The sequence below is a fragment of the Polypterus senegalus genome, chromosome 15 (assembly GCF_016835505.1).
Source record: "Polypterus senegalus isolate Bchr_013 chromosome 15, ASM1683550v1, whole genome shotgun sequence".
Taxonomy (NCBI): Eukaryota; Metazoa; Chordata; class Cladistia; order Polypteriformes; family Polypteridae; genus Polypterus; species Polypterus senegalus.
In genome coordinates, this window is record NC_053168.1 from 99,397,228 (window position 1) to 99,423,447 (window position 26,220).

The 26,220-nt window shown below is 40.4% G+C and overlaps 1 protein-coding gene across 4 annotated transcripts in view; it reads left to right on the forward strand.

The window, feature by feature from the left end:
• The window catches only part of bbs9 (Bardet-Biedl syndrome 9), a 448,663-nt gene that overhangs the window by 277,306 nt on the left and 145,137 nt on the right, over window positions 1–26,220 (forward strand). For all 4 annotated transcript variants that reach the window (XM_039736257.1, XM_039736258.1, XM_039736260.1 and 1 more), the window contains exons 10-12: window positions 1,560–1,741; window positions 18,310–18,386; window positions 25,281–25,331. In XM_039736257.1, coding sequence (XP_039592191.1) covers window positions 1,560–1,741; window positions 18,310–18,386; window positions 25,281–25,331 — 310 coding nt within the window. The remainder of the gene's footprint in view (window positions 1–1,559; window positions 1,742–18,309; window positions 18,387–25,280; window positions 25,332–26,220) is intronic.

Sequence of the window (26,220 nt, forward strand, 5' to 3'; positions counted from 1 at the left end):
AGAATTCTCATTCTTTTTAAATGCTGTCTAATACTGTGTTTGTCAAAATCTTCGTATTAACATTTAAAAGGAAGATTGACTTTTTATTTTTAGTAAAAAAAATATACAGAAGATTAACAAAGTGTTTTGTGGAGTAACTCATTGTTTAAATCTACACAGAACATTACTTACATTAGTGTTGATACTTTAGAATTAAATATTTCACTGGGTGACCATCCTTACCAGGAGATCTTATACAGTACTCTAAATATACTTGTATATAAGAAAGTGTTTAGTTGAAGTGTTGAAATCTGTTATATTGCAGCTTAGAATATGTTCTCAGTTTGAGAGATTACAGTGCTACCTAATTCTTATATATTTTATTTGCCTGTGCTCTAATTGGAAACATAAAAGAAATGCAACCAATTGTATCTGAAATGTCAGGAGTTGTTTTAGGTAAATGCACCAGCCAAATAAGTAGTAATAATAATATTAACTCACTGGAGCTACTTACTCTTCAATGTGCAATATACAATTAAACATGACTAAAACATTCCTGCATTAGATACATTTCTGCTTTTTTTAGTGACTTGGCTTTTGTTAATGGTCGCTGCAAAACACAGTTTTATAGGAAAGTGTATTCTTTTTAAATTAAATGGGTCATTTACTATTGTGTGCGTTTATTTCAGGTTCTTCCAGTAAATGTTTCCTAAGATGATTTTGTCATTGGCCATTTAGTTCTATGCGTGTTTCTATGTGATGGTTAGCTTTTTGAAATCAAATAACTGAAAATGATCACAACAATGGCAATACCTAATGTCGTCACTGCACAATGAATTTCTGGAATTTTGATCAGCATCAGAAAATTGTCTTGTCAACCTGTTCACACTACAAGACAGCCGACTGAAATTTCTGACATGACCGAAATTCTTATTATTATATGGCAGCTTGGTGTGGAATCAGATATCTCAAGCCCTCAAATAAAGCACACTAAATGATGACCTATGGAGCTGAAATTCAGGCCAACTCAGAAAATGAGTTGGTGACTGCAATTTAGGCTTAAAATCTTGCCAGAATCACCCAGTGTATGCCTAGCATTACAGGCAGAATGTACCTGTATTAAACTAGGTAAACTTGGTTAACCTTAAGCTGCAAGAGTCAAGAGAAGACCTATTTTATGTTTGAATTTTGCTTTGTTAGGATCCTGATTTTAATAGGACCCTTTCTTTGTGGAGGATCTGGAGTAGCACTTTTATTGCTAAGAAATTAATAAGGAACTCGAAGCCAGTGACTGGGATTCTGCATCATTCATCATTGTGAAAGTTGACGAAAAAAGATGCTTCACTTCTTGAGGAAAACCAGGCACAAGCAGTGCTCCTCATAATTGATGAAAGCTGCAGTAAAATGGATCATCTTGCAACATACCTTATGAACATATTTTTCTTGACTTGGACAAAGGATCTGGAGGTCCACTGCCCTTTAGAATTAATTTAGCAGCCAGAAGCTATTTAACATTGTCTTGAAATATTTAGCATCTAGCATGTGCCTCCTATAACTGCTTTCACCATCTTTTGTTGCAGAGACTTAAAGGGCGTGATTGTAACACTGAGCAGCTCTGGGAATTTGCAGTGTTCCTACCTTGGAACTGATCCTGCGCTCTTTCAAGCTCCCCGTGTTGAGGCAAGAGACATCAACTATGAGGAGTTGGATGTTGAAATGAAAGAACTGCAGCAGATCATCCGAGAAATGGCAAAAACACAAGGTATCTCTGAAACTCACTGTGCATCCTTTTAAAGATTAAATGCTTTCTTGAAGCAAGAAACTTATCAAATAAAACCACTGATAAAAATGTGATATGTGCAATAAAATGTAACCACCATTGATATCATCTTAATCATTAGAGGCATTTTTTAGTTAAACCAATTCCTGGTTTTGAAAAGTAGTTATTGTAACTGTTTGACATCCATATGCATTAAGCACTTGGTCTAGCTACCTTAACAATTTTATAGTTTCTCAACAAAATGTTAACTGAATTTCAGAATTCTTTTGCATTAAAGTTAACTAACAAAATTCAATAATTTCAAGCTGGTTAGTAGGATGGAAACACATAGTAAAGCTAAATTGAGAGTGCTTTACATATTGTATCTCAAGTTCATTTTAAGGTTTATTATTAACTAGCAAAATACCCGCGCTCCGCAGCGACGAAATACTGCCTTAAAATTTTTATTAAGAAGAAAATTAAACCTTTTTAAACTGAGGGAAAATATACAAATAATTATTTGTTAAGGATCTCTTTGTATACCACATTGTCAGTTCTGCCCTCCGGTTGTAATATGACCAAGCTGTGCGCTGAGCTTACTCTTGAGCATGCAACGTACAGTTGGCCATGTGAACAGTAATCTTGTCTCAAATCTCACAGCTTGGATTGCTGCTGTCATAATCAGTTTTAGTTTCATGATTTGTTTCAATTACGACAGTATTTGCAGGACTTGTGTTGAAGTGACATTCGGCATCTGTCAAGCGTTGTAAGCATACAACCGGTTTCATCGATAACTTCACATCCAGCTTTTGAGAGTTTAAACATTCATAAACATCAAAGTGTCCACTACTGAAATCATCACCTGTGAATCTAAGATGTTTAAGAGGCATTGGCGGTTGTCAAAAGGTGTAAAATATTTGGCCATTTTGGTACACTTGAAAGCGATACCGAACAATTCAGCGGCAGCCATCAACTCACATGGAGAACCATAGGTTATTTGCTTAAGCATCTCACTCTTATAGTGCTCCTGTGTAGTATAATTATCTCCGTACCGTCATCAGTCCACACCTTGAACCTGTCCCAGTCATTCAATACATAAGACACAATGTTCCTCCGGATATCAAGAATGAGCCCGATATGGCCGTGCAATATGTAACAAAGAGAATGGAAAAGACTGGTGCCATCTCCGGGCATGGAAACCACTCGGTAAGTGACAGTTGTTTGATTGATCGTGATCACCTCGATAGACATGTTAATGGGGGTACGGTTGGAACGATAAAGGAAATGGGTACCTGAACAATGTAAAGTAAGTCTAAAATACCTACACAATAACTATAATCATAATAAACGAACAATAAAACAGCAGAGAAGCCGTGGATTAAATAAAAAGGCTATAGTTTTCAGCAGGGAGACGTGAATCCCGTGGCGAAGCAAGGAAGGGAATGTAGAGACCGGAGCGACGGACGGACTTATATAGGGAGTCAGCCAACAACGTGGGAGGCGTTGGGATCGGGGACCCAACGCCGCCTCACACGGTGACCAAGCTGCAGGCTATGGACGTATATATGTATGTAAGTAGGATTCAGTTAGCGTTGGGAACCCGCGTACCAAATTTCTTGAAGATGGGCCCATAAGTAACATAGACCGTTGAAGTTCAATATGGCGGCCGACAGTGACATCATACCACCGAAATAAGTACCAAATTTTACCGTTCTACCTACACGGGAAGTTGGAGAATTAGTGACGTTGGAAAGTTCAATATGATGGCCGACAGTGACATTATACCACTGAAATAAGTACGTACATCGGTTTCGGTTAGTGCAGTGAAGCTGCCTACCAAATTTTGTGAAGATGGGGCCATAAATAAGTTCAACATGGTGGACGTTGTTGACTGTTATGACCGTTACGTATAGAATTTCAAAATGAAACCTGCTTAACTTTTGTAAGGAAGCTGTAAGGAATAAGCCTGCCAAATTTCAGCCTTCTACCTACATGGGAAGTTGGAGAATTAGTGATGAGTGAGTGAGTCAGTCAGTCAGTGAGGGCTTTGCCTTTTATTAGTATAGATGTGTACACAGTACAATAATGTTCTTACTTGCATACCTTACTCAGACTAGTGACATTAATATAATGTAAGCAATAGATAATAAATGCAACACTTTACATTTAAGGAATGCATTACCCAAAAATCATAATTGTTTTTGTATCTGTTACTTAAATTATATTTACATTGATGACTGGGAAATCTTTCAATTTCATCTTTTCAAAGAGAACAGATACTAAACAAATTCCTAATACAAGGGACTTGAATGGAGACCTGGCTTGAATAACACTAATCAATATCCAAATGTCCATGAAAAAAAATCAGATTACTTGTGTGGCATAATCCAAATTTCAAGTGTCTAGTTGTATGCTCACAACACCCTAAGCACACTTATCCACTCTTCCTAGTGAGGGTCCCAATGGCAGCAGGCTAGGCAGGTCAGTCCATACTTCTCCATTCCTAAGTGCAGACTCCAGCTCTTCCAGGAAAATTCCTAGACTAGCCAAGAAATATAACCCCTTCTGTGTCCCTGGTCTCCTGCAGGGTCTCTGCCTAGTGAAATGTATCTGGAACAGTTCTGGGGTAGTCACCCTAGGGGACATTCGTATGACATGCTCAAACCACCACAACTGGCTCATCTCAATCCAGATGACCAGTGACACTTCTCTGAGGCTCTTTCATATCTTTCAGCTTCCTACCCTTTCCCAGAGTGTCAGCTCAGCCACCCTGCGAAGAAACATGTATTATCTCATGACGATAGATGAAATTAGTAATGTAGATTGAATGGTAAACTGAGAGTTTTGTTTTTAGACAAACTAGGGGGCTCCACCTCCTGCTTGCTTCGCTCGCCCACCCCCATGTGTGGTTTACCGGATATACAATACAGTACAATTTATTTTTTGTATAGCCCAAAATCACACAAGAAGTGCAGCAATGGGCTTTAACAGGCCCTGCCTCCTGACAGCCCCCCCAGCCTTGACTCTCTAAGAAGACCAGAAGAAACTCCAAAAAAATACCCTTGTCGCGCTTCCCTTCGATCTTTTTAAAGCCTGTACAGCCGCAGTCCTTTTTGCTACTTTGTGTCTCTGCTGCTCACGTGTTGATCGCTTCTCCGTAATCATAAATGTACACCTGACTGAATTGTGTTTTCTTTGAAATTAAACTTGTCGTTGCTTTAACTGTTGTGGGTCCACAGATTCTCATAGCGTATGTTTCATTATCGTGTAAATCTACATTTTGTGCATTGAATGATGCAAATGCAAAAAGATTTTGTTTTCTGCTCTTTTATTTCTGACTTTGCCTTGTCCTGCTATTTTTTCAATTACACCTGGGGCCTCATGTATAAACGGTGCGTTTGCACTGAAATGTTGCGTAAGAACGTTTCCACATTCAAATCGCGATGTATAAAACCTACACTTGGCGTAAAGCCACGCACTTTTCCATGGTACCTCATACCCTGTCGTACGCAAGTTCTCCGCTCGGTTTTGCAGACTGGCAGCACCCAGCGTCAAAGCAGTGCTACTGTTCCTGTGTGGTTACCCTTTATTTCTTAGAACCACATTCCTGACGCGGTTTTATAAATACACTGAAACTAACCGCATATTGTTTATTAGTGTAAGGCATCTGATTGTAATTAACCTGTAACAATATAATGGCCCAGGAAATGGCCATAGTATTCCAAATACCTTAACTGCTTTAGCGTTGTTACTCTCACTGCACCTTCTTCTTCTTTTTCTTCTTCTTTGAGCTGCTCCCTTTAAGGGTTGCCACAGCGGATCATCTTTTTCCATATTACTCTCACTGCACCACTCAGAGTTTTTATATCACAGTATCTGAGTCGGGAATAACAGCAGCAGCTGATCGGAAAGAGAATTATCGGTATACAGCATCAAGGACACGCTGCCTCAGTCACGGCAAAACATTTCAAAGCCTTTCCTGTACAGCACTCGCGGTTCAGAAACAGTTTCATCCCAAGAACTTTAAACGCACTTAATCAATTGCTCCTTGTAGAACTGTTTGTACTTATAAGTACAATCACCTCACTGTAAACTTGCACTACAGTTATAATATTGCACAGCCTGTGCCACTTTATAAAGCGCGTATTTACATATGATGACGATATCATTTTTAAGATGAAATGCAGCAAAATATGTTGATTATATTATACAAATTAAACTTTAACTTCTTTTAAATAATCTGTATTGTTAATAATTAAACATGTGAGGACACGGTGCCGCAGCGCTAGCAAGTTCACGTATTGTCCCTGCCTTGCGCTGTATATTTACTGAGGCTGGCGCGACACCAGAAGGATAGACGGATAGAATAATCAAACACGTACTATGAAGATATTTCAGTATTCCTTAAAAGTTTTGAAGAATCGTCGTTGTAAGCTTACAGATGGCTTAACGTCTATTACAGAGCTGATTGTGTGGCGATTGGGTATTTGGGGAAAGAAAAGTAAGGACTGGAATTGGACGTTAGTATGTTTGAAAGAGACAGTACTGCTACAATAAATTATTTCATCGAAGGTCGCGCATGGGGCAGCAGCATCTTCTGTGGGACATGAACAATCACTGCGCCATCTTGTTCTCATGTTTAATAACATGCTTTCATTCTAATCATCATGTAAATGATATCACGTATACATCTTAGTATTTTAATTATTCAGAGAGCTGTAATATCACGAATGTAATGGATTCTGTGACCTGTCGGAGAAATAAAAAGAACAGAAGCACGTAGTGAGTCACACACACAGAGCACACTGAAGATAAAATACAAAACAAAGTATTTAACTTGCTACTTTAGTTACGGTGGGATTTGAGAAACTAGTAAATTAAATGATTTTAAGATGAAACTTATGATGTTCTACTTTAATGACAAAATAAACTACATGATTAAAGTGGAAATTTCGAGATTAAAGTTGACATTGCGTTATTTTTCCCCCTGTGTACCTATTTTTTTTTTTGTCTGTACCCTAATAAGCTCAGATGGTGAGTTACGACTCCCTTTTCATGGTGACTTTGATATCTGACAACTTCTTTTTTATTTTGGCACTGTGCGACTTTGTGAACTTGAGCTTTCAAGTTTCTCCGACACACTATGTCACTCGATCAACTCCTTTTGTTGATTATACTACTGTTTAAATCAACAAATGTTTTTCCTTTGCCTCCACTTGGTATTCGCTGAAATTCTTATATTTCCCCCCATGCTTTTCCCATTGTCTTTTCACAGAAGGCTGAGCTTAAGGACTATTTATATTGATTTGCATATTCAGAGTTGTAATTCTGGGAGGAGTGGGGGCAGGACAGCACGCGCATTACTTTTCACGCTGACCTGGATTTATGTAGTGGAAGAACGTGGAAGTTGGTCAACGCACAGATTCCTGCATCTGGATTTTTTTATGCGTAAGCACATTTCGGCTTTTGTGCTTACGTCATGTTATAGTGCAAATTCTACGCATGGCGTTATGCATGAGGCCCCTGGTCCTGATGATTAATTTCCTTTTTTTCGCGCTAATGCGATCTTTTATTCGTTGACGTTATATTTTTAATATACTAGAAAAATACCCACTCTTCACAGCAGAGAAGTAGTGTGTTAAAGAAGTTATGAAAAAGATAAGGAAACATTTTAAAAATAACCTAACCTGATTGTCAATGTAATTGTTTTGTGACTGTTATGAGTGTTGCTGTCATCAAGGATTTGATTATCATTATTTCTTTCAATCAGGTTCGTATTTGGAGGACATGTTGTGTTCAAGTTACATTCTGTGTTTGTTAACTGTTGTAAAGATAACGGGTTTCATTCATCGAAGTGTTCACTACCCAAATCGCTAAAGGCAAGGAGGTGCGTATTTCAAACGAAAAGGGAGAAGACAGCGAAGGAGCGTAAAAGTGAGAAGAAAAACTGTTTAAATAAAGAGCTGGGAAGGTGAATAGAAAGAAGCAGCCAGCGGTAAAGCAAGGAAGACTCCGTAATAAGGATGCTTGGATGCACGTAGAAGGTGTAACAATAGGATTGTTAAGCCTTATGATAATGTTCCTGCACAGAGGAACGTGTGGGAACATTATCATAAGGCTTAACAATCCTATTGTTACAGAAGGGGTGCCTGCTAATCTAAAAGGGATATTCGGACCTCACGGCTTTAGTTGTCTGTTGTGGAGCGGGCATTTGATTTATAATATATAGCAAAATACCCGCGCTACGCAGCGGAGAAGTAGTGTGTTAAAGAAGTTATGAAAAAGAAAAGGAAACAATTTAAAAATAACATAACCTGATTGTCAATGTAATTGTTTTGTGACTGTTATGAGTGTTGCTGTCATCAAAGTTTTGATTATCATTATTTCTTTCAATCAGGTTCGTATTTGGAGGACGTGTTGTTATGAAGTTACATTCCGTGTTTGTAAGCCGTTGTAAAGATAACAGGTTTCATTCATCGAAGTGTTCACCACGCAAATCGCTACTCATGAATGTAAGATGTTTAACAGGCATTCCCGGTATTAACGTGTGCTAAACGTACCATGGTGTGACGTAAGGGAGCTGACTGAAAAAGGCAAGGAGGCGCGTATTTTGAACGAAAAGGGAGAAGACATCGAAGGAGCTGAAAAGTGAGAAAGAAAAGTGTTTAAATAAAGAGCTAGGAAGGTGAATGGAAAGAAGCAGCCAGTGGTAAAGCAAGGAAGACTTCGTAATAAGCACAGTTCGGTGCATGTAGAAGGTGTAACAATAAGATTGTTAAGCCTTATGATAATGTTCTCGCACGGAGGATTTAGAGAGACCTCTCTACAGTTTTGTTTATTTTCGGGTTGTAATGTTCATCAAATTACGTATCATCTGGTCCATTGGCGGACCGTGCATCTCACACCTAGGCCTTCAGTAGTGCTCCGTCTGAATCAACCCACCCTTCAAAAACTAATTTATGGATATAAAAACCATCTTAATATGCAGAAATCTATACTAATAAAAGGCAAAGCCCTCACTCACTCACTCACTCACTCACTGACTCATCACTAATTCTCCAACTTCCCGTGTGGGTGGAAGGCTGAAATTTGGCAGGTTGATTCCTTACAGCTTCCTTACAAAAGTTGGACAGGTTTTATATCGAAATTCTACGCGTAATGGTCATAACTAGAAGCTGTTTTTCTCCATTTACTGTAATGGAGATGAGCTTCAACGCCGTGGGCGGAGTTTCGTGTGACATCATCACGCCTCCCGTAATCACGCAGTACATAGAAAACCAGGAAGACCTCAAAAAAGCGCTCAAGAAAACATGCATTATATAATTGAGAAGGCAGCGAAACAATAAGAAGCGAGTTCTGCTACTTCGGAAACAAAGCACGATGTAAACCTACACTTTAAATTAAGTTCATAGACAGGCTGCGCTGGCGTTTGTAATTTAGTGCCTGCCCATATAAGGCCATCCGTCAGCGGCAATCCAATAGCAAACTGCCACGGGTAAATATTCACGGGTGAAGGACTGTGCTTATGGAGAGGAAGATGAGATGGTCAGGGTGGTGTTTGACACAAACTCAGCGAAACTGCCAGAGAAAGTTTTAAGTGCCAGGACTAAGGTAACATTAAATAAAGCTATGGACATAGCGAGATGGCACCAGCACAGCTGGGAACCTTCGATGCAAGTACACCGAGTGGCTCACGTGAACTGATGCAGTGCACAGATAAAAGCAACAGTTCCAAAGAGCTGAACAAAACCGAATTACACAATTGAAAAGGCAGCAAAAATATGAAGCGTCTGATAAGCATATTCATAAATGCAGCTACTGTGGAAACAAAGCACACGGTGGAAAAAGTCAATGTCCGCTAAAGGAAGACAGCGTAAAAAAAAAACCCGTGCATGCAGTTTGTCACATCACAGATAAAAAGGAAGGCGAGCTGTTTATTGATGCAGTAAGGAACTAATCGATGAATGAAACCTCTTATCTTTACAGCGATTGACAAACACGGAATGTAACTTGAACACATCCTACAAATACGAGCCTGATTGAAAGAAATAATGATAATCAAATCCTTGATGACAGCAACATTCAATAACACTCACAAAACAATTACTGTATATTGACAATCATGTTACGTTATTTTTAAAATGTTCCCTTTTCTTTTCATAACTTCTACTTCTCCACTGCGATACGGGTATATATATATAATGTATATCTATAGCCCGATCTACAATACATACTTTAGCATAGACAAGCGGTGGCGCAATTGTAGAGTCTTAAGCCTCTAACGCCGACATTGAGGTTCGATTCGAGAGGGATGTACTGACTATGTCGCGCTACCGATTCATTTTACCTTCCCATCTCCTTGGTTTGGGGCGTATGAAAAATATTAGGTTAGCAGAATCATGTTACGTTATTTTTAAAATTTTCCCTTTCTTAGCACAAGCACAGTTGAGAAGCTTGATGCATGTACTCCATAGCAGCGTTAAAAATAACGCATTTAATCACACTTTCAATTCCAAGCAAGCGGGAACTTTTGTCAATGCATGATTTCCTGGTACATCCATTACACTGATGCACACATCACAGCTACAAAAATGTTAGAGTCGGAATAAAGCGCGTTCCTCGACTGATCATTTCGACTACCCGAGCGAAGCCTTGATAAAAGCATGGTTTTGTGCACACTGAAAAGCAAGCAAAATTAGATGCATTACAGAAAGCGGACTTTGTGGCTCTTACTGGGGATCATTGGACTTCCGTGACCGTTAGTAATTCTAAATACATCTAATTACAAAATGTTCAATGATCACACTGTTTTAGCCTAATGTACAAAATAATTTTGGCTAATGTTGCTCAGAGTTTAAAGAGTAAGCTGGTCAAATTACCTTTTATGTTTCTGACTTATTTTTTAAGAAGAAAAACTGCACTTTATGGTGAAATTTTGGTTATTATTATTTAAAGACAATACTATTCTGAAAATGTACTTAAAGTACTTAAACTACCACTTTATTTTTAAGTCTGCCCAATTTTAACCAGGGATGATATTTTTGTTTCTGTTTTGAATTCAAATGCAGTTTAAAAGCTTTTTTCAGAAATTAAAACAGCTTCAGTTTACAATATTCATGTCCATGTCTATTATTTGATTCTGTAAGCCCACTAAAACCGTTTTAAATAAAAAAAAAACATTTGCGATTTGGGGCAAATTTACGTGTCGATTACATACGATTAATCAAGATTAATTCTTACACAGCCTCTAATTAATTGGATTAATTTTTTAATCGAGTCCCACCTAATATATATATGTAGATATTGTATATATATGTGTATATACAGTATATATGTAGATATGTATATGTTGTATATACAGTATGTATATATGTGTGTGTGTATATATACAGTATGTGTATATATATGTATATGTATATATATGTATGTGTGTATATATATATATATATATATATATATATATATATATATATATATATATATATATACCAGCAACACTCATGACAATTACAAAACAATTACATTGTCAATCATGTTACGTTATTATTAAAATGTTTCCTTTTCTTTTTACTTCTCCGCTGCCAATCGCAGCTATTTTGCTATATATATATATATATATATAAATAGATAGATATGACAACACTCATATCAATGACAAAACAATTACATTAACAATCATCTTACGTTATTTTTAAAATGTTTGCTTTTCTTTTTCATAACTTCTTTAACACACTACTTCTCCGCTGCGAAGCGCGGGTATTCTGCTAGTATAGTATAAAGAGCTGCTGCACCGCAGATAGATAACTCCTGTAGCCACAATAAATGCCTTTATTGAATAGACAAACCAGGGGTGAACAAGTTAATTTCTACTGCAGCCACAGCCGCGACACATAAAAATCTTCAATAATAACTCATAAACTTGCAATATTACTTAAGAAAATCGCAACATTTTACTCACCAAAAATTCTGATTATTTGTAAACAAAATCCATTCTCCTCTCTTTCCTCAAAACCAGTTCAATTACTCTGTCGTACGGATTATCCTTGGGCTTCAGTTCCGTCAAAAAAGTCCCTTTCTATCGCCATCGAAGCTAATGCTGAAAGTTTAACCTGCCCTGTCGTATTTCTGGCATACGTTTTAATTCGCCTTAGGGCTGAAAATGTCCGCTCGACAGAAGCAGTGTACACGGGAATGATCACTGACCAAATATACCAATGTGAACAGCTGCCCCATGCTCTCATTCAGATTTTTCTGATGAAGGAAGTCAAGGAGATCAGTGGGAGATTTTCCTGCAAAATCATCCATGGCGTACATTACAGTCAGTTCTGATTTTTTAGCCAAGACAGATCAAAAACCGCTCCGTGGCTCTTGTGTTAAACTGGAGGAGGCTGCACGTGGGAAATTTTTCTTGTATTCCCAAAACTTCTGGGGCTCGAGGAGCGTGACAAACATCAGGTTTTCGTGGTCTTGAAATGTGGTTTGTGTCTGGCAAATAATATAGTCCAGAATCCTGCCATGGAGTTGGCCGTAGTGCGCGCGAGGATCTTGCGCTCGGATCGCATGCGGTGCGTTCAGTGGCCTCGTAGAGTTCCTCATATCTGCTTCTATCCAATTAATGGGTCTAAATACGGTGATGTTGCCGTACACCTGGTAGAGGGCCCTACTGACACCAACTCAAAATCTGATTGGTTGAAGCAACAGGTTAATCGACATGTATTCGGTGTTAGAGTGCCGGCACAACGGATTGTGAAGGCCTCTCTGCCTGGCAACAAATGATGGCTGAAATGTGATTGGCTAAATGCTTTAATACAAAAATACATGCCTGGAAGCAGCACAACCATCAGAAAAGCTATGAAAGGAAGTGGACAGACTATTTGGAATTTTTTAATAAGTATTCATGGACAAAATATAATTAACATCAGTTTGTGATTCAGATATTTTTACATATGAATATGCTAAGCACAGTCCTTCACCCGTGAATATTTACCTTATATGGGCAGGCACTTAATTACGTGGGAGGCGTGATGATGCGAGACGCAACTCCACCTCCCACGGCCATCGAGCTGCAGTCTATTACAGTATATGGAAGAAAATAGTTTCCAGTTATGACTATTATGCATAGAATTTCGAAATAAAACCTGCCCAACTTTTGTAAGTAAGCTGTAAGGAATGAGCCTGCCAAATTTCAGCCTTCTACCTACATGGAAAGTTAGAGAATTAGTGATGAGTGAGTCAGTCAGTCAGTCAGTGAGGGCTTTGCCTTTTATTAGTATAGATTGTCCTTTATATGCTTTATATGCAGTGAGACACCTGTATCTGTGTGTGCTGCTTCCCTTTAAACTACTGATTTTTTTTTTTTTTTGCCCATTCTCTTTCGTCTCGCGGTTCTTTTATTTGTCTTTATTGATCTAAACATGAAGATCATGTATCATCTCCTAGTCATTCATTCCACATGATTTTTTTTACAATAGAGAGATCTCCATGGATTTAATGAAGGTGATCTAATCTAATGTACTCTAGACTCGACTCCCGCTACACCATCACAGACTACCACAGCACCTGTAGGACAGCTGCCGCCACTCTGATGCACTTGTCGATCTTCTGTTCTCTTTTTCATTTCACTTATGAGTATGATCCTGAGATACTTGAACTCTTTCACTAAGGACAGTTGTTGTATCCCCTCCCCAACCCACTCACCTGTAGTAAGAAATCCATGACCGTGACCTCAGACCTGGAGATGTTGATCCATGTCCCAGCCACTTCACACTTGGCAGCAAATTGTTCAAGTGCCTGCTGAAGGTTACAGTTAAATGAGGCAAAAGGACAGTATCATCTGCATAAAACAACAATGCTACCCATTGTCTGAATCACTGGACACCCTCACATCCTCGACCACACCTTGATATCTTCTCCGTGAAAACCTCAAGCATGATTAATGACAAGACACAGCCCTGACAAAGTCTGACACCCACAATGAACAAATTCAACCTAAAGTCAAGCATTTAGACATATCTTTCACTGCACATATATATGGGATGAATAGGATCCAAGAGCAGCCCTGTTATTCCGTATTTCTGATGCACCAACCATAACACATACCAAGGGACAAAGTCATATGTTTTTTCCAAGTCTACCAAACACATGTAGATGGATTTATCGTACTGTCATGCACACTCCAGCAATTGTGCCAGGGAGAAAAGCTAGTATGATGTTACACGGCCAGGATGGAATCCACATTGTTCCTTCTGTATCTTTGTCTCAACCATCGGACAAATTCTTCCCACCACTGCCCTTTCATATTCTTTACCTGGAAGGCTGAGGAATGTGGTCATGTTTCTTAAATTTGTGGATCATCACACCTGATTGCTATTCAATAGTGCTTCACCCACCTTTCATGAAAATTTGAATAGACACTTTAAACAAAATTTCATCCATCCTAGTAACATTAAAAACATGGAATCCTTAGACCAGCCTAGTGACTTCATCAACAGTGAAGGAAGTATCCACTTACTCACTGGACATGTTCAATGCTTCCTCCACGTAGGAAGACATGTCCACTGGTTTGAGGAGTTCCTCAAAATGATTTCTTCAAAAGTCACATATATTTGTCTCTTATTCAGTGTGCGCAAGAACATGCAGGTGGCCAGTTGCTGTGTGCTACAACATGCTGGCGGTGATCAGCGCACATTTTAAAAAGAAAGAGACAAATATATGTGACGTTTTGAAGAAATCATTTTATGACGTGATTTACCTTTATTTATTTACTTACTTCCTATCGCCTAAAGTCACAAGTAGTGTGCAGAGGGCATGCTCAAAAAATACTTGTAATGCCACGAAAAGTGCCTGCTGACACTTTAGTATGCAAGCAATGCTACGAGAATGCAGTTAGACTTTTTTTGGGGCACATACATCGTCCAGATCTAAACACTAGCGTGTAGAGTCGCTTGCGTTCTACATCGGACCATTGCTTTTGAATGTTATTTACCAATTTACCTTTATTTATTTACTTACTTTCTACAGCATAAGTCACAAGTAAAATGCAGAGCTTCCCATATACATATACAAAGTACAGCGATGGCAAAAGTGCAATGTGCATTATTGCTTCGATGTAGATGGGTCATCATGATCTGAGTTTACCTCTGGTCTAGCATGTGAAAACAGGAGTGTCAAATTGAGTGTTTGGGCTCATGAATGCGGCTGAGATAATAAAAACAAAAACAAAGCTAACCTTTACAAGTATCATAAATTACACCGCTGTTACAGACTGAAATCAAATGTATGTTTTTATTCTAAAATAGTAAGAGTAAGAGCAGTTCACTTCTCAAAACGGAGTCATGCGGGATCAAACTCGTGACCTTTTGATTCCCAGTCAGCAATTGATACTGTTGCGCCACAGAGGCAGTCATAGTAAATGCGTGTCAATGTTGCAAGCTAAGGCGGATTTTTTTTTCTGCAGTTATATTTTTGAATAAAAGCGCACTTGTTCTGTTATATTTGTACCTTTTGTGAAAGAAAAATAAATAAATAAAACAAATAAATGTCACATATAATGTGATACTATCTCTATATTGTTTCAGTTCTGGCATTAATTTCCATATCAAATCTTCCTTATTCACTTGTGATGGATCCCAAATATTTCAACTGAGAGACGTGCACAACAATCTCCCAATTAATTTTGATTTCAAGTTGTGTTCTGATACTTCTAACAACCATGATATTTGTTTTTGTGATTCTCATCTTCAGCCCTCTGTTGTTCAGCTCTTTCTCTCACATATCCATTTTTGTTTTGAGGTCTTCCTGGGTTTGGGCAACTATAGTGATAATGGCTAAAATCTCCATACTCTTTGGTCTAGAGAAGTGGTTCTCAAATTTTTTTTACTTGTGTACCCCTTGACAGCCTAGTTACATAAATTCTACCCTTATAATTAGCAAAATGTTTCTAATTCATACTGTTGTTATCATTTAAAATTTACATGTTGTAACTGGAAGTAAATGGGCCAATAACAGGATTACTAAACAATGTAATAATAAGGTGAATAAATAGTGCATATATTTTTACATTAAAAATTAAAAGTTACAATAAAAACAAGCATGTTTAATTTATGAATTAAAGTATCAATAATTATAAAAACGTTTTTTTTATAAAACACACAAAGTTGTTTGGTGCGATCCTTGACCTCGTTTTTTTTGGCACATAGTTTTTTGAAATCAGGTTCAAGTGATGTATATCCAGTCTCCATTCTGGACCTGCAGTCAGCTTACTACCATATTTATATTTTATAAAGGTTTAAGAAGAGAAAGCCCTTTGCACCAGTTCTGTACTTATAAATGGCAACAGAAATGTAAGCACCTTGTTGGTTAGCTGTTCATATTCTCTGCTGATGTCTGCCCACAAACTAATAGGATTTTCCTTTTTAATTCAGCTCTTAAAGTAGTATCAGTTGAAAGTCTGATCATATTTTATTCTCTGATTATCAGGCTGCTTATAAATATTCTTCTTCAAATGGATTTTCAATTCAGTTGTTCTTTTGTCCAGGCTTTAGGAAGTGCTTCTTGAAAGATGATTTTAGCCCATTCAAGTTTTCAGTTACTTTCTCACTCATTTCCTGGGAGAGGTGTAGCTTATTCTCAGACAGGAAATTGTGCAAAGTTTCAAACACCTCAGGCTAGCCTTTTTTAATACATGGCTTCCAAAGATGTAATTTATTTTAATCCTAGATTTCAATTTTGAAGATTGTTACTTAGAAATTCTGGTGTGCCAAATTTAGTTTGTTTATCTGTAGGAAAATATCTGATTGCAAGTTTGCAAGATTGTGAAGCCAATCACAGTCGTGTAACTGGAAAGCAAGTTGGAGAGGATGTTCTTCCAAAAAAAAAAAAAGCTGGACCTCATGCCTAAGTTCGAACAGCTGGGTAAGGACTTTTGCCCTAGATAGCCATTTTACTTCTATGTGAAGAAAGAGAGAGTAGAATGAAGAGTCATCATCTCTTCACACAATCATTTAAAAAGCATTGAGTTTGTGGCCACTTTCATAGCTTCATCAGAAATTACTTTTTATTGACCAGAAAGGAGCTTAGATGCAGGGTTTTGCATGTGGGTACAGCAGTGGTTTCATGTTAAATTATCATCATGACATGAACGTGAAGACAGGTGTAACAATCTGATGGAGCTTGCTTCCATCAGTACATAATCCACAACAATTACACCAAGTAATGTCCTTTTCTTTAAAATAATAGTGGATAGCATTAAATATAGCTTTACCTCTTGTGTGTGCTGACAGAGAAGAACTTTTATACAAGAAGAAATTAAATTATCAGCCGTAGTGTGGTATTTACCACATTTAGCAATCAATAAGTAATACGGTACAAGGCTTCAATTGCATTTTCCTTCTTTGTTTAAAGTTGACAGGTGCAAAAAAATATACTTTCCTTGTTTTTATAGCTGGCGTGTCTTGTTTGTAAATGCCTCAACAGTAAAGATGGTTTCTTGCTACCAGGGAGTAATTCTTTCCCAAACATTAAACGCTGAGGTTTAGGACAGTCCTTATCTCATATAAACAAAAACCCAAACTTCATATATTCTATTTTCTCTTTTTACCATTATGTGGAACTGAAAATTCTTTTTTATTTGCTGTTCTACACCAAAGTGTTAGGTGTGCTCTGAGAAGTATTTGGCTGGTTTTCAATCACTGATCCATATGGGATGATGCACGAATTGAACAATTAATTGGATGGCAAACTACCGTGTGTAGAAAAACCTAGAACTAGTCACTGGTTCATTGTTCACTGCTCACTGGATTGCATTCAGGTCAATGCATGGGTTCTGCTGCCACTGGTTCTTGCCTTGTACCATATACTTGTTGGGTTAGGCTCTAGTTGACCTGCATTCATAGTTCACTGCTCACTGGACTGATTGAACTGCTGGTTGAGCTGCTCACTTGAAAATACTCTAGACAAAGTTCAACAAGTGTCATGGTTGAGGGGTCAGACCTAGTACTGGCACAATATTCTTGAAGCAGCCGAGAGTAAGAGTTGAAACCGTAGAATGCCTTGCCACTGAGCAAGTTCACCCCGGTGGTCTGGTCACCACACATTTTTGTGGGAGGGTCTCCCTACTACTCACCACAATAATTAAGAAAGCAAGGTAAACGTGGGCTTTTCTTAAGGAGAAATAAGGATGAAAAACCACACCGCTAATCGTCTTATTATTGAATTAATTTCACAATTTTTGACAATGTATGTTTTTAGGTCTTTTCAAAAAATGTTTTGCATACCCCCAGGGTTAAGTGTACCCCAGATTAGGAATCACTGATCTAGAGGGATTCTCTTATTTTGGCAAGTTAATTTAGGAACACTGCAAAGAAGTTCCACTCCCTCTTCTCCCATATACATAAGCATTTCTGGAGCAATTCCATCATGGCCAGCATTCTCTCCCAATGTCATCATCCTCAGCACTTCTTTCATTTCTTATCTAGTAATATTTCTTAATTCCTCCATTTCTCCTTCCACTCCTCCTTGTATCCTACTCTCCACTTCTTGAAAAGGCATAAACAATCTTGTCTTATTTTCAGATGTCTTGCCCAAGATATCAAAGGAAGAAGATTTGTCAGTAACTGCCATCACCTACCCAAACCTGGATACAGAATTGGTAAGAACCCACCATTTGCTCTTTGTTCTACTGTTTTGTTTTTGGTTTTTTTTGTAAAAAATGCTGTATATATAGCCCTGAATAGTTCCTGTTGGGTTATGAATAGGCTTGAATAGACTGGTAGGCTTGCTTTGGTTGGCGTTTCTGGAGAAGTGATTAACACAGGGTGAGAAAAGGCCACTCAAAAGCTTTAGTGTTTTATCCTTCTCTCCAAACTGTTTTCTTGTCCTGTGAATAAAGTGTTAAGATCACACTCCCTCAATTTTTAAACCTCAGTGTGAATTCTGCTATCAGAGATGTTTGATATTTAAATGGTGAGTAGTTCTGAAAAACTGTTACTGATGCTAATGTGGGGCTTTTAGATAGAATGTTGAAGACAAGCAGCTGAAGGAGAGGGAGACAACATAAGAATTGCAGCTAGTTGATGATGCATCATTCAGTTGTTAACTTCATGAAAGCAAAGAGTCTTCCTTTTGTGTAACACCTCATTAATTCTAGTGGTATAGTGCAGTTCTAAAGTTTCCATTTCTTGTCTGTTTGAGTATTGATGGTTAGGGTGATAGGATTGTGCTGTAAGGTGAAGTTCCTATGGCTTGTCATATTTTTTTAGTTATTCATGCATTATTATTTTATTTTCCTTGCATTTCAGAATCAGAATATCGTCATTGTAACAAATACAACAAAATTGAGTACAGTCCCTGCAGTGACAAAATATAAATAAATATAATTACAAAAGGTGTGAACGATAGGGGGCGCTCTCGCTCCCTTGAACCCCTGTCCACAACTCCAGACACCAGGTAAAAGTCCTCAAGTTGACTTTATTTTTATGCCACAGTGCACAAAGCACACTCTCCACCACAATACTCATATAAATCACCATAAATCAATAATACACAATCCTCCAGCTCCCAGACGCATTGCCACCCTTCCACCCAGCTCAGTTCGCCGTCTGGGAGCTCCCACAGTCCTTTTGTAATCCCTGACCCGGAAGTGTTCTCAATCCCCAGTCCATGTGATCCTCAATCACGGGTCAGGTAAAAGTTCTTTTCTTCAACCCGGAAGTCCGTCGCTCTTCCTATGACGAACCTCCGGGTCACAGGGCACGAAGATGCCCTCGGTCCTCCCTGCAGCTCCCTCCTGTGGCCCCCACGGCATCCAGCAGGGCTTTGCATAAAAACTTCATTGTCCATGATGCCCTGCTGGTCTTCTGGGGACCTCCATGCTGCAAGGAGGGCTCCACCTGGCGGCTTGGGGGTATTGGCCGGGATAAATGGCCAGCCATCCTTCACAGTATTCCCCAGCGACGAATTATTATTCGGAGCGTCATGCCCCGAGAGGGAAGTCTTCCTCCAAGAGGACGTCCTGGTTGAGCCTTGATTGACACGAATATCTTGGTCCCTGGAGAACCTAGGGGGATTATTAGTCCAAACCGACATCTTGTCCCCCTCTCTCCAAGGACAGTTCCGCCAAATATGGCCCAACCTTCGGCACCCGTAACACTGCCTCTGTCCTCCTGGTATTCTCCCCCTACGTGACTGAAAACAACAAGGAAATGTTAGGTCTGCCCCTTTTGCTGGGAGTGAAACCCCTGCCGCCTGTAACGGTGTTTTTTCTCTTTTTGTTTCTATCTCTTTCTTGTCAGGAGACCCCCGTTTTATTTTCGGGATCTCCTGCTTGATCTGAGGCTTGTCCACAGTTTGAGTCTCTCTACTAAATGAAGAGAGCCCCTTTACTGTCTGCACCCCTCTTGATTTTCAAATTACCGGTGGCAGCATCTTAAGGGCCGTCTCGCTTCGGGAATCAGCACTGTCTAGCTACCCCAGATCGATTAGCCCTTCCGCTGACCACTCAGTTAACGTACCGGCCTCTCTTGTAGGGCACACCGTGTATTGGCACCCGGTACTTAGTAAACGCGGGCCCGGATTACACTGCGTCCCTCTTGTTTTATATACGGTATGGGTTTCACATACCTGTACCGCCACATTATGATATACGGGAGGCTCCCCACCAAATCGCCACACGTAGTCCCTTAGTTTCTCCAACGGCTCTTTGGCTACCTTTCCCAATTCCCCGACGATCTTCTCAATGGTCGTCAGGACCTGTAAACAACTCTTTACGGGCTCGATCAAGCGCTCGAGTTCCCGCAAGTCAATATTATTTATTTCGACCGGCATAAGACTTACTTCCTTGTCTGTCTTCTCTGCCGGCCGGGAGCATAATGAAACACGCCCGCTTCAGGCACGTGCTCTGGCGGTCTCGCGGAGGCTTCTGGGACTTGGAGTTCTCAGAGGGTCGAGTTGCCTTCTTCGGCGAACTGCGGTCTGTCTTTAATACTTTTGTGACATCCCGATCAGCTATTTCCCGACCCTCCTTACCTTCTTGTGGGTTGAGCGATGCCTCGCTCGCCTCCCCCTTCACCTTCGGAATGACCAAGTCCGTTCCTTCGGGCTGGAAGGCGCAAACAGCGGGACGTGGAGCTCCTCCTTCCTAGAATGCACCGGGTTAGCCATCTGGGAGCTCCCACAGTCCTTTTATAATCCCTGACCCGGAAGTGTTCTCAATCCCCAGTCCATGTGATCCTCAATCACTTCCGGGTCAGGCAAAAGTTCTTTTCTTCAACCCGGAAGTCCGTTGCTCTTCCTATGACGAACCTCCGGGTCACAGGACACGAAGAAGCCCTCTGTCCTCCCTGCAGCTCCCTCCTGTGGCCCCCACGGACTCCAGCAGGGCTTTGCATAAAAACTCCATTGACCATGATGCCCTGCTGGTCTTCTGGGGACCTCCATGATGCTAGGAGGGCTCCACCTGGCGGCTTGGGGGTATTGGCCGGGATAAATGGCCGGCCATCATTCACAAAGGATACGAAGAAATAAGGTAGAACACAAATATTCAACATAAGACCTTAATTTTACATGAACACTATTGCACAAGATGTCATCTATTGCACTGCTACATTGGAGGTGATTAGGTGGCATTCAGTGCCCTAATAGCATTAGGGTAGAAACTGTTATTCAGTCTATTAGTCTTTGTTTTGATGCTCCTATATCTTTTGCCAGATGGCAACAGTTGGAACATGTCATGAGCGGGGTATGAGAAGTCTTTTAAGATATTTTCTGCTTTCCTGAGGCAGCAAGAGCTGTGCAGTTCATCCAGAGAGGGTAAAGAGCAGCTGATGATCTGCTGGGCAGTCTTTACGATCCGCGGAAGTGTTTTCCTCTGCACTGTTGTGCAGCTGGAAAACCACACGCAGAAGCAGTAGCACAGGATACTCTCAGTAGAGCAGCGATAGAAGGACACCAGCAGTTTTTGGGGGATGTTATTTTTCCTGAGGACTCTCAGGAAATAAAGTCTCTGCTAAACCTTCTTCACCTTCTCAGCTGTGTTCAATACCTGAAGTCCACAACAAGCTCCTTGGTCTTAATTGTGTTCAGGAGCAGGTTGTTGTCAGTGCAACATGCTGTCAGCCGCTCCACTTCATCCCTGTAGGTGGACTCATCCTCCCCAGAGAGGAGCCCCACCACAGTGGCGTCATCTGCAAATTTAACGATGGTGTTGCTGTGGTGGGCAGGGGCGCAGTCATGTGTGTACAGCGTGAAGAGGAGGGGGCTCAATAAACAGCCCTGAGGAGAGCAGGTGCTGATGGCCGAAGAGATGTGAGGGCCCACCCTTACCCTTTGTGTGCGGTCTGTCAGGAAGTCTTTAATCCAAATACAGGTGGAATACGAGAGTCCCAGGGCTAGCAGCTTGTACACCAATCTGTGAGGGAGGATGGTGTTAAAAGCAGAGCTAAAATCAATAAAGAGGAGACATGCGTAGCTCCACTGGTGATCCAGATGGGACAGAGTAACATGGAGAGCAGCATCAACAGTGTCCTCAGTAGACCTGTTAGCCCTGTAAACAAATTGGTGTGCATCAAAGGTGGGAGGGATGAAGGACATGATATGACTCCGAACCAGTCTCTCAAAACACTTCATCAACACGGGGGTGAGCGCTACTAGTCGATAGTCATGCAGACAGGTTATGGGTGATTTTTTGGTAAAGGGAGTAAGATGGAGGATTTCCGACAGGGTGGGACTGAGGCCTGGGACAGTGACAGGTTAAAGACCTTTGTAAAGACCACAGCCAGCTGCTCTGCACAGCTCCTCAACACACATCCAGGGACACCGTTGGGACCTGCTGCCATCCTAGGATTGACAGCCTGGAGCGAGTGTCTCACCTCGTGTTCCTACACCCTAAGGGAGGGGGTGATTTTATTGTGAACTGCTGCTGTGTGTGTAAGAGCTGCCTCTGGTAGTTCCATCTCAAAGTGAGCAAACAAGTGGTTCAGCTCCTCTGCCATTGAGACGTCACCTTCAGCAGCTCCATGGCTGATCCTGTAGTTGGTGTAGTGCTGGACTCCCTGCCAAACCTGCATGCTGTTATTACTGTCCAGGTGCTCCTCAATCCTTCTCCTGTAGTCCCTTTTAGCCTTTCTGATGCCTCTATTAAGGTTGGACCGTGTCTTGCTGTAGAGAGCCTTGTCACCGCACCTGAAGGCAGTGTTCCTTTCCTTTACCAGCCTCTGAACCTCTCTTGTCATCCAGGGATTCTGGTTTGGATAGGCACGGATACATTTCTCCACTGTGACAGTGTAAATGCAGGTTTTGATGTAACACTGTCGGTGTAGAGATCCAGGTCTGGACTTTCAAAAATTTTCCACTTAGTCCTGTTGAAGCAGTCCTGCAGCTGCAGAGAGGCATCATCAGGCCAGGTTGTAATGGATCTTATGGTGGTAAGAGTAGATTTGTGGAGAGAGGTGTATGCAGGAATCATCAGCAGTGACATGTGGTCAGACTGGGCAAGGTGTGGAAGCTGTTTAGCTCTGTAGCCCAGCTTGATGTTTGAGAAGACCTTGTCTCATGTGTTGGCTCCTCTAGTAGCACACTTTACGTGCTGGTGGAGTTTGGAGAGCACTGCTTTTAAATCCACGTGATTACAGTCCCCTGCGATAATGAACACTATCAGGGTAACGGCTCTGTTGGCTGCTAATACTGCTGTATAATGTCTCAGAGCCAAGTTTGCATTAGCAGCTGGTGGTATGTAAACAATCTTGATCATTACCACATTGAACTCCCGTGGTAAGTAGAGAGGTCTACATTTCACAGTCATGTACTCCAAGTCAGGAGAGCAATGGCTATCCGCTATCACTGCGTCCGTGCACCAGTTATTATTGATGTACACACACAGACACCCTACTGTGCTCACACCAGAGTCTCTAGTCCTGTCGTAGCGTCGCGATGTATAGCCTGTTAGCTCAATAGCCGAGTCCGGTATGCATGAATGAAGCCAGGTTTCCATGAACACAAACAAGCTACTGTCCTTGATCATGCGGTCTGATGCTACCTGAAGCCTCAGTTCATCCATCATGTTGACAATAGATCTGGCGTTATTGAGGAAAAGGCTTGGAAGTGGAGGTTTGTGAAGCTGTCTCCATAGTCTAGCAAGTGCGCCGGTCCTGCATCCTCGCTTCTGCTTCCTCTGTCAGCGCCGCCTTTTTTGTCGGCCTCCGGGGATGGTAATCCACGGGGAGCCGGGTGCCCTGGCTCTGTCCGCCGGAGCGCTGTTTGAGTGAATGAATTCCACCGTAACACTTCCCTCACAGCCGACTCCGATCTTAAGAAGATCGTCTTGGTTGTAGTATATGTTCACCCAACAGGATGTAGAACCAACTAAAATCAACACACACAAAACAAAACTCCGAAGGGGAGAACATCAAGCCGCTGCAACTATGTGTGTCGCCATTTTTTTTTTTCTTTTTACATATGCTTGGCAGTAGTAGGTGTCTTTTTGGACAAGGAGCTCAATTTCCATATCAAGAAGAGCCCATGGAGAATCTAAAAACATTGTTATCTAGAGATAGTCAGATTAATTTCTGTCCATAGTAGCTACATACTCTGTAGCTACATTTCTTGATGGAGTCTGTCTCTGTCTCTCTTTCTCTCTCTCACTACAACGTGCGCTTTAAGAAGCACCTATAACCTGGTCGATATATCCTATGGCACAGAATCATTAGATTAATTTGGTTCATTTCTGTGATTAAGGGTCACAATTGTAATTAATAGGAACAAAGACTTTATCTCATAGTTGAAGCACAGACTCAACATAAATAATACAGATACTGCCAGGGCTATGTAACTCTTTATCCCAGCACATTGATTTGAGGCCTTATGGGAGTTAGTCAGTCCAATCTACATATGCTCTGTGCATTAAAAAAGTATATGACCATGTAGCAGAGGTAACTATTGTGTTCCTGTTCTTGAGTTTCATGGGAAAAATATCAAGGCACAACCAAAGTATAAGCAGTAACCAGTTTGTACAAGTGTATCTGAGGGTTGCATCTTTGCTTTTTATTGGCGATGGTACTCTCTTAGCTTCATCACAGTGCGATCTCAGGTTAAAATCAGAGTATGATGCATTTTGTTCATAAGTGGTAGATTGATTCAACAGTTTTGAAAATATTATACCTGACTGTCAGAATGAAGCTTTTTGAGTGCAGGGGAGTGACAAACCAATGAGTGTAATAGTACAAGCATCTAAAAGAGGAGATGAAGGGTTCACTTTTCAGAATACATTGGGGGAGCTTGACAATGCAGCTTGACCTCAGAGTATAATTATTTTTACTGTAGGACATGAGAATTCCATTGAGGCGTGACCCTGTAGTTAGAATATAGCAGGTTGGATGATGGATGGATGGATGATATTGTTATGCTATTATGATGTTCCATGGGTTCTTCCCACAGGAAATGTAGCAGGCATGACCATCTTGAGAAAATATCCAAAGGCAGACCCAGGAGAAAGTGGAGAAAAAAAGTCTCCTGACTTCATATTAAACTGTCTCTTTCTTCTTTCCATCAGGCTGCGTACAGTAAAATAGGGAGTGAAAAGTCACCCTCTATCACAGTAAAGGTATGTTATTCTATACTTCCATTTATTTCTGAGAACAATTTGGTTCTAGACCACATCAAGTGCACACATGTGGCATAACATTCATAAGAAATGGGTGAGAAAAGTTCTGAGAGGTTACCCATCTTTCTTTGAAAAGTGCCAGTTGCCAGAAATCCTTTAGCTGATAGGGGCCTGAACAGGGACTGCTGTTGCCTTGTTTCTTTGAGTAGAATTTTGTGTAGCTCTTGTAAATCAGAACCAGCTTATAAGCCAGTTATTATCATGTGCCAAAAACTGTTGATGCCCCCTTGAAAACATGCTCCCTTCAAAGTCACCCATTTTAGATGGTCTTCCAAAGCAGACAATGCTGGTTGATTGTTAGATCTTTGCAATTGCATGCCCCTTTTATTACTTTTAACTTATATGAATGCATACAAAGCTGTTAAAAGTATATGTTAATTATTGTAATTTAACCCAATCAGGAATTCAAGAAGACAGATATTCCACATTTAGATTGAATTTAAATGTTACCTAGTTGACCTAGTTGTAAGTACACCAGTTAAATTTACTGTCAGATTTGACACACACATTACAAACAACAATATTTAACAGATATTCTATGGGAATTAATCTCATTGGATCACATTTTATGTCTGTAGAACAAGAGGAACTTCTTTATTGTATTGCATGCTAGTTTGGTCTAGTTAACACTAGAATTCCTGAAGCCTACGAAAAACCTTGTAATCCCGGCCTACCTTAACTCCTTTCACACCTCTCCATCAGTCATGTCTTTTGTTTTGTAAATATGTCGATCAGCACAAGCAGCAAGCAGCTTGCTGTCCCATCCCCTGACATGACAGAGCTCAGCTCGTGCAAAAAGCTCTTCTAGCTCAAGCCAAGACTCCTTATC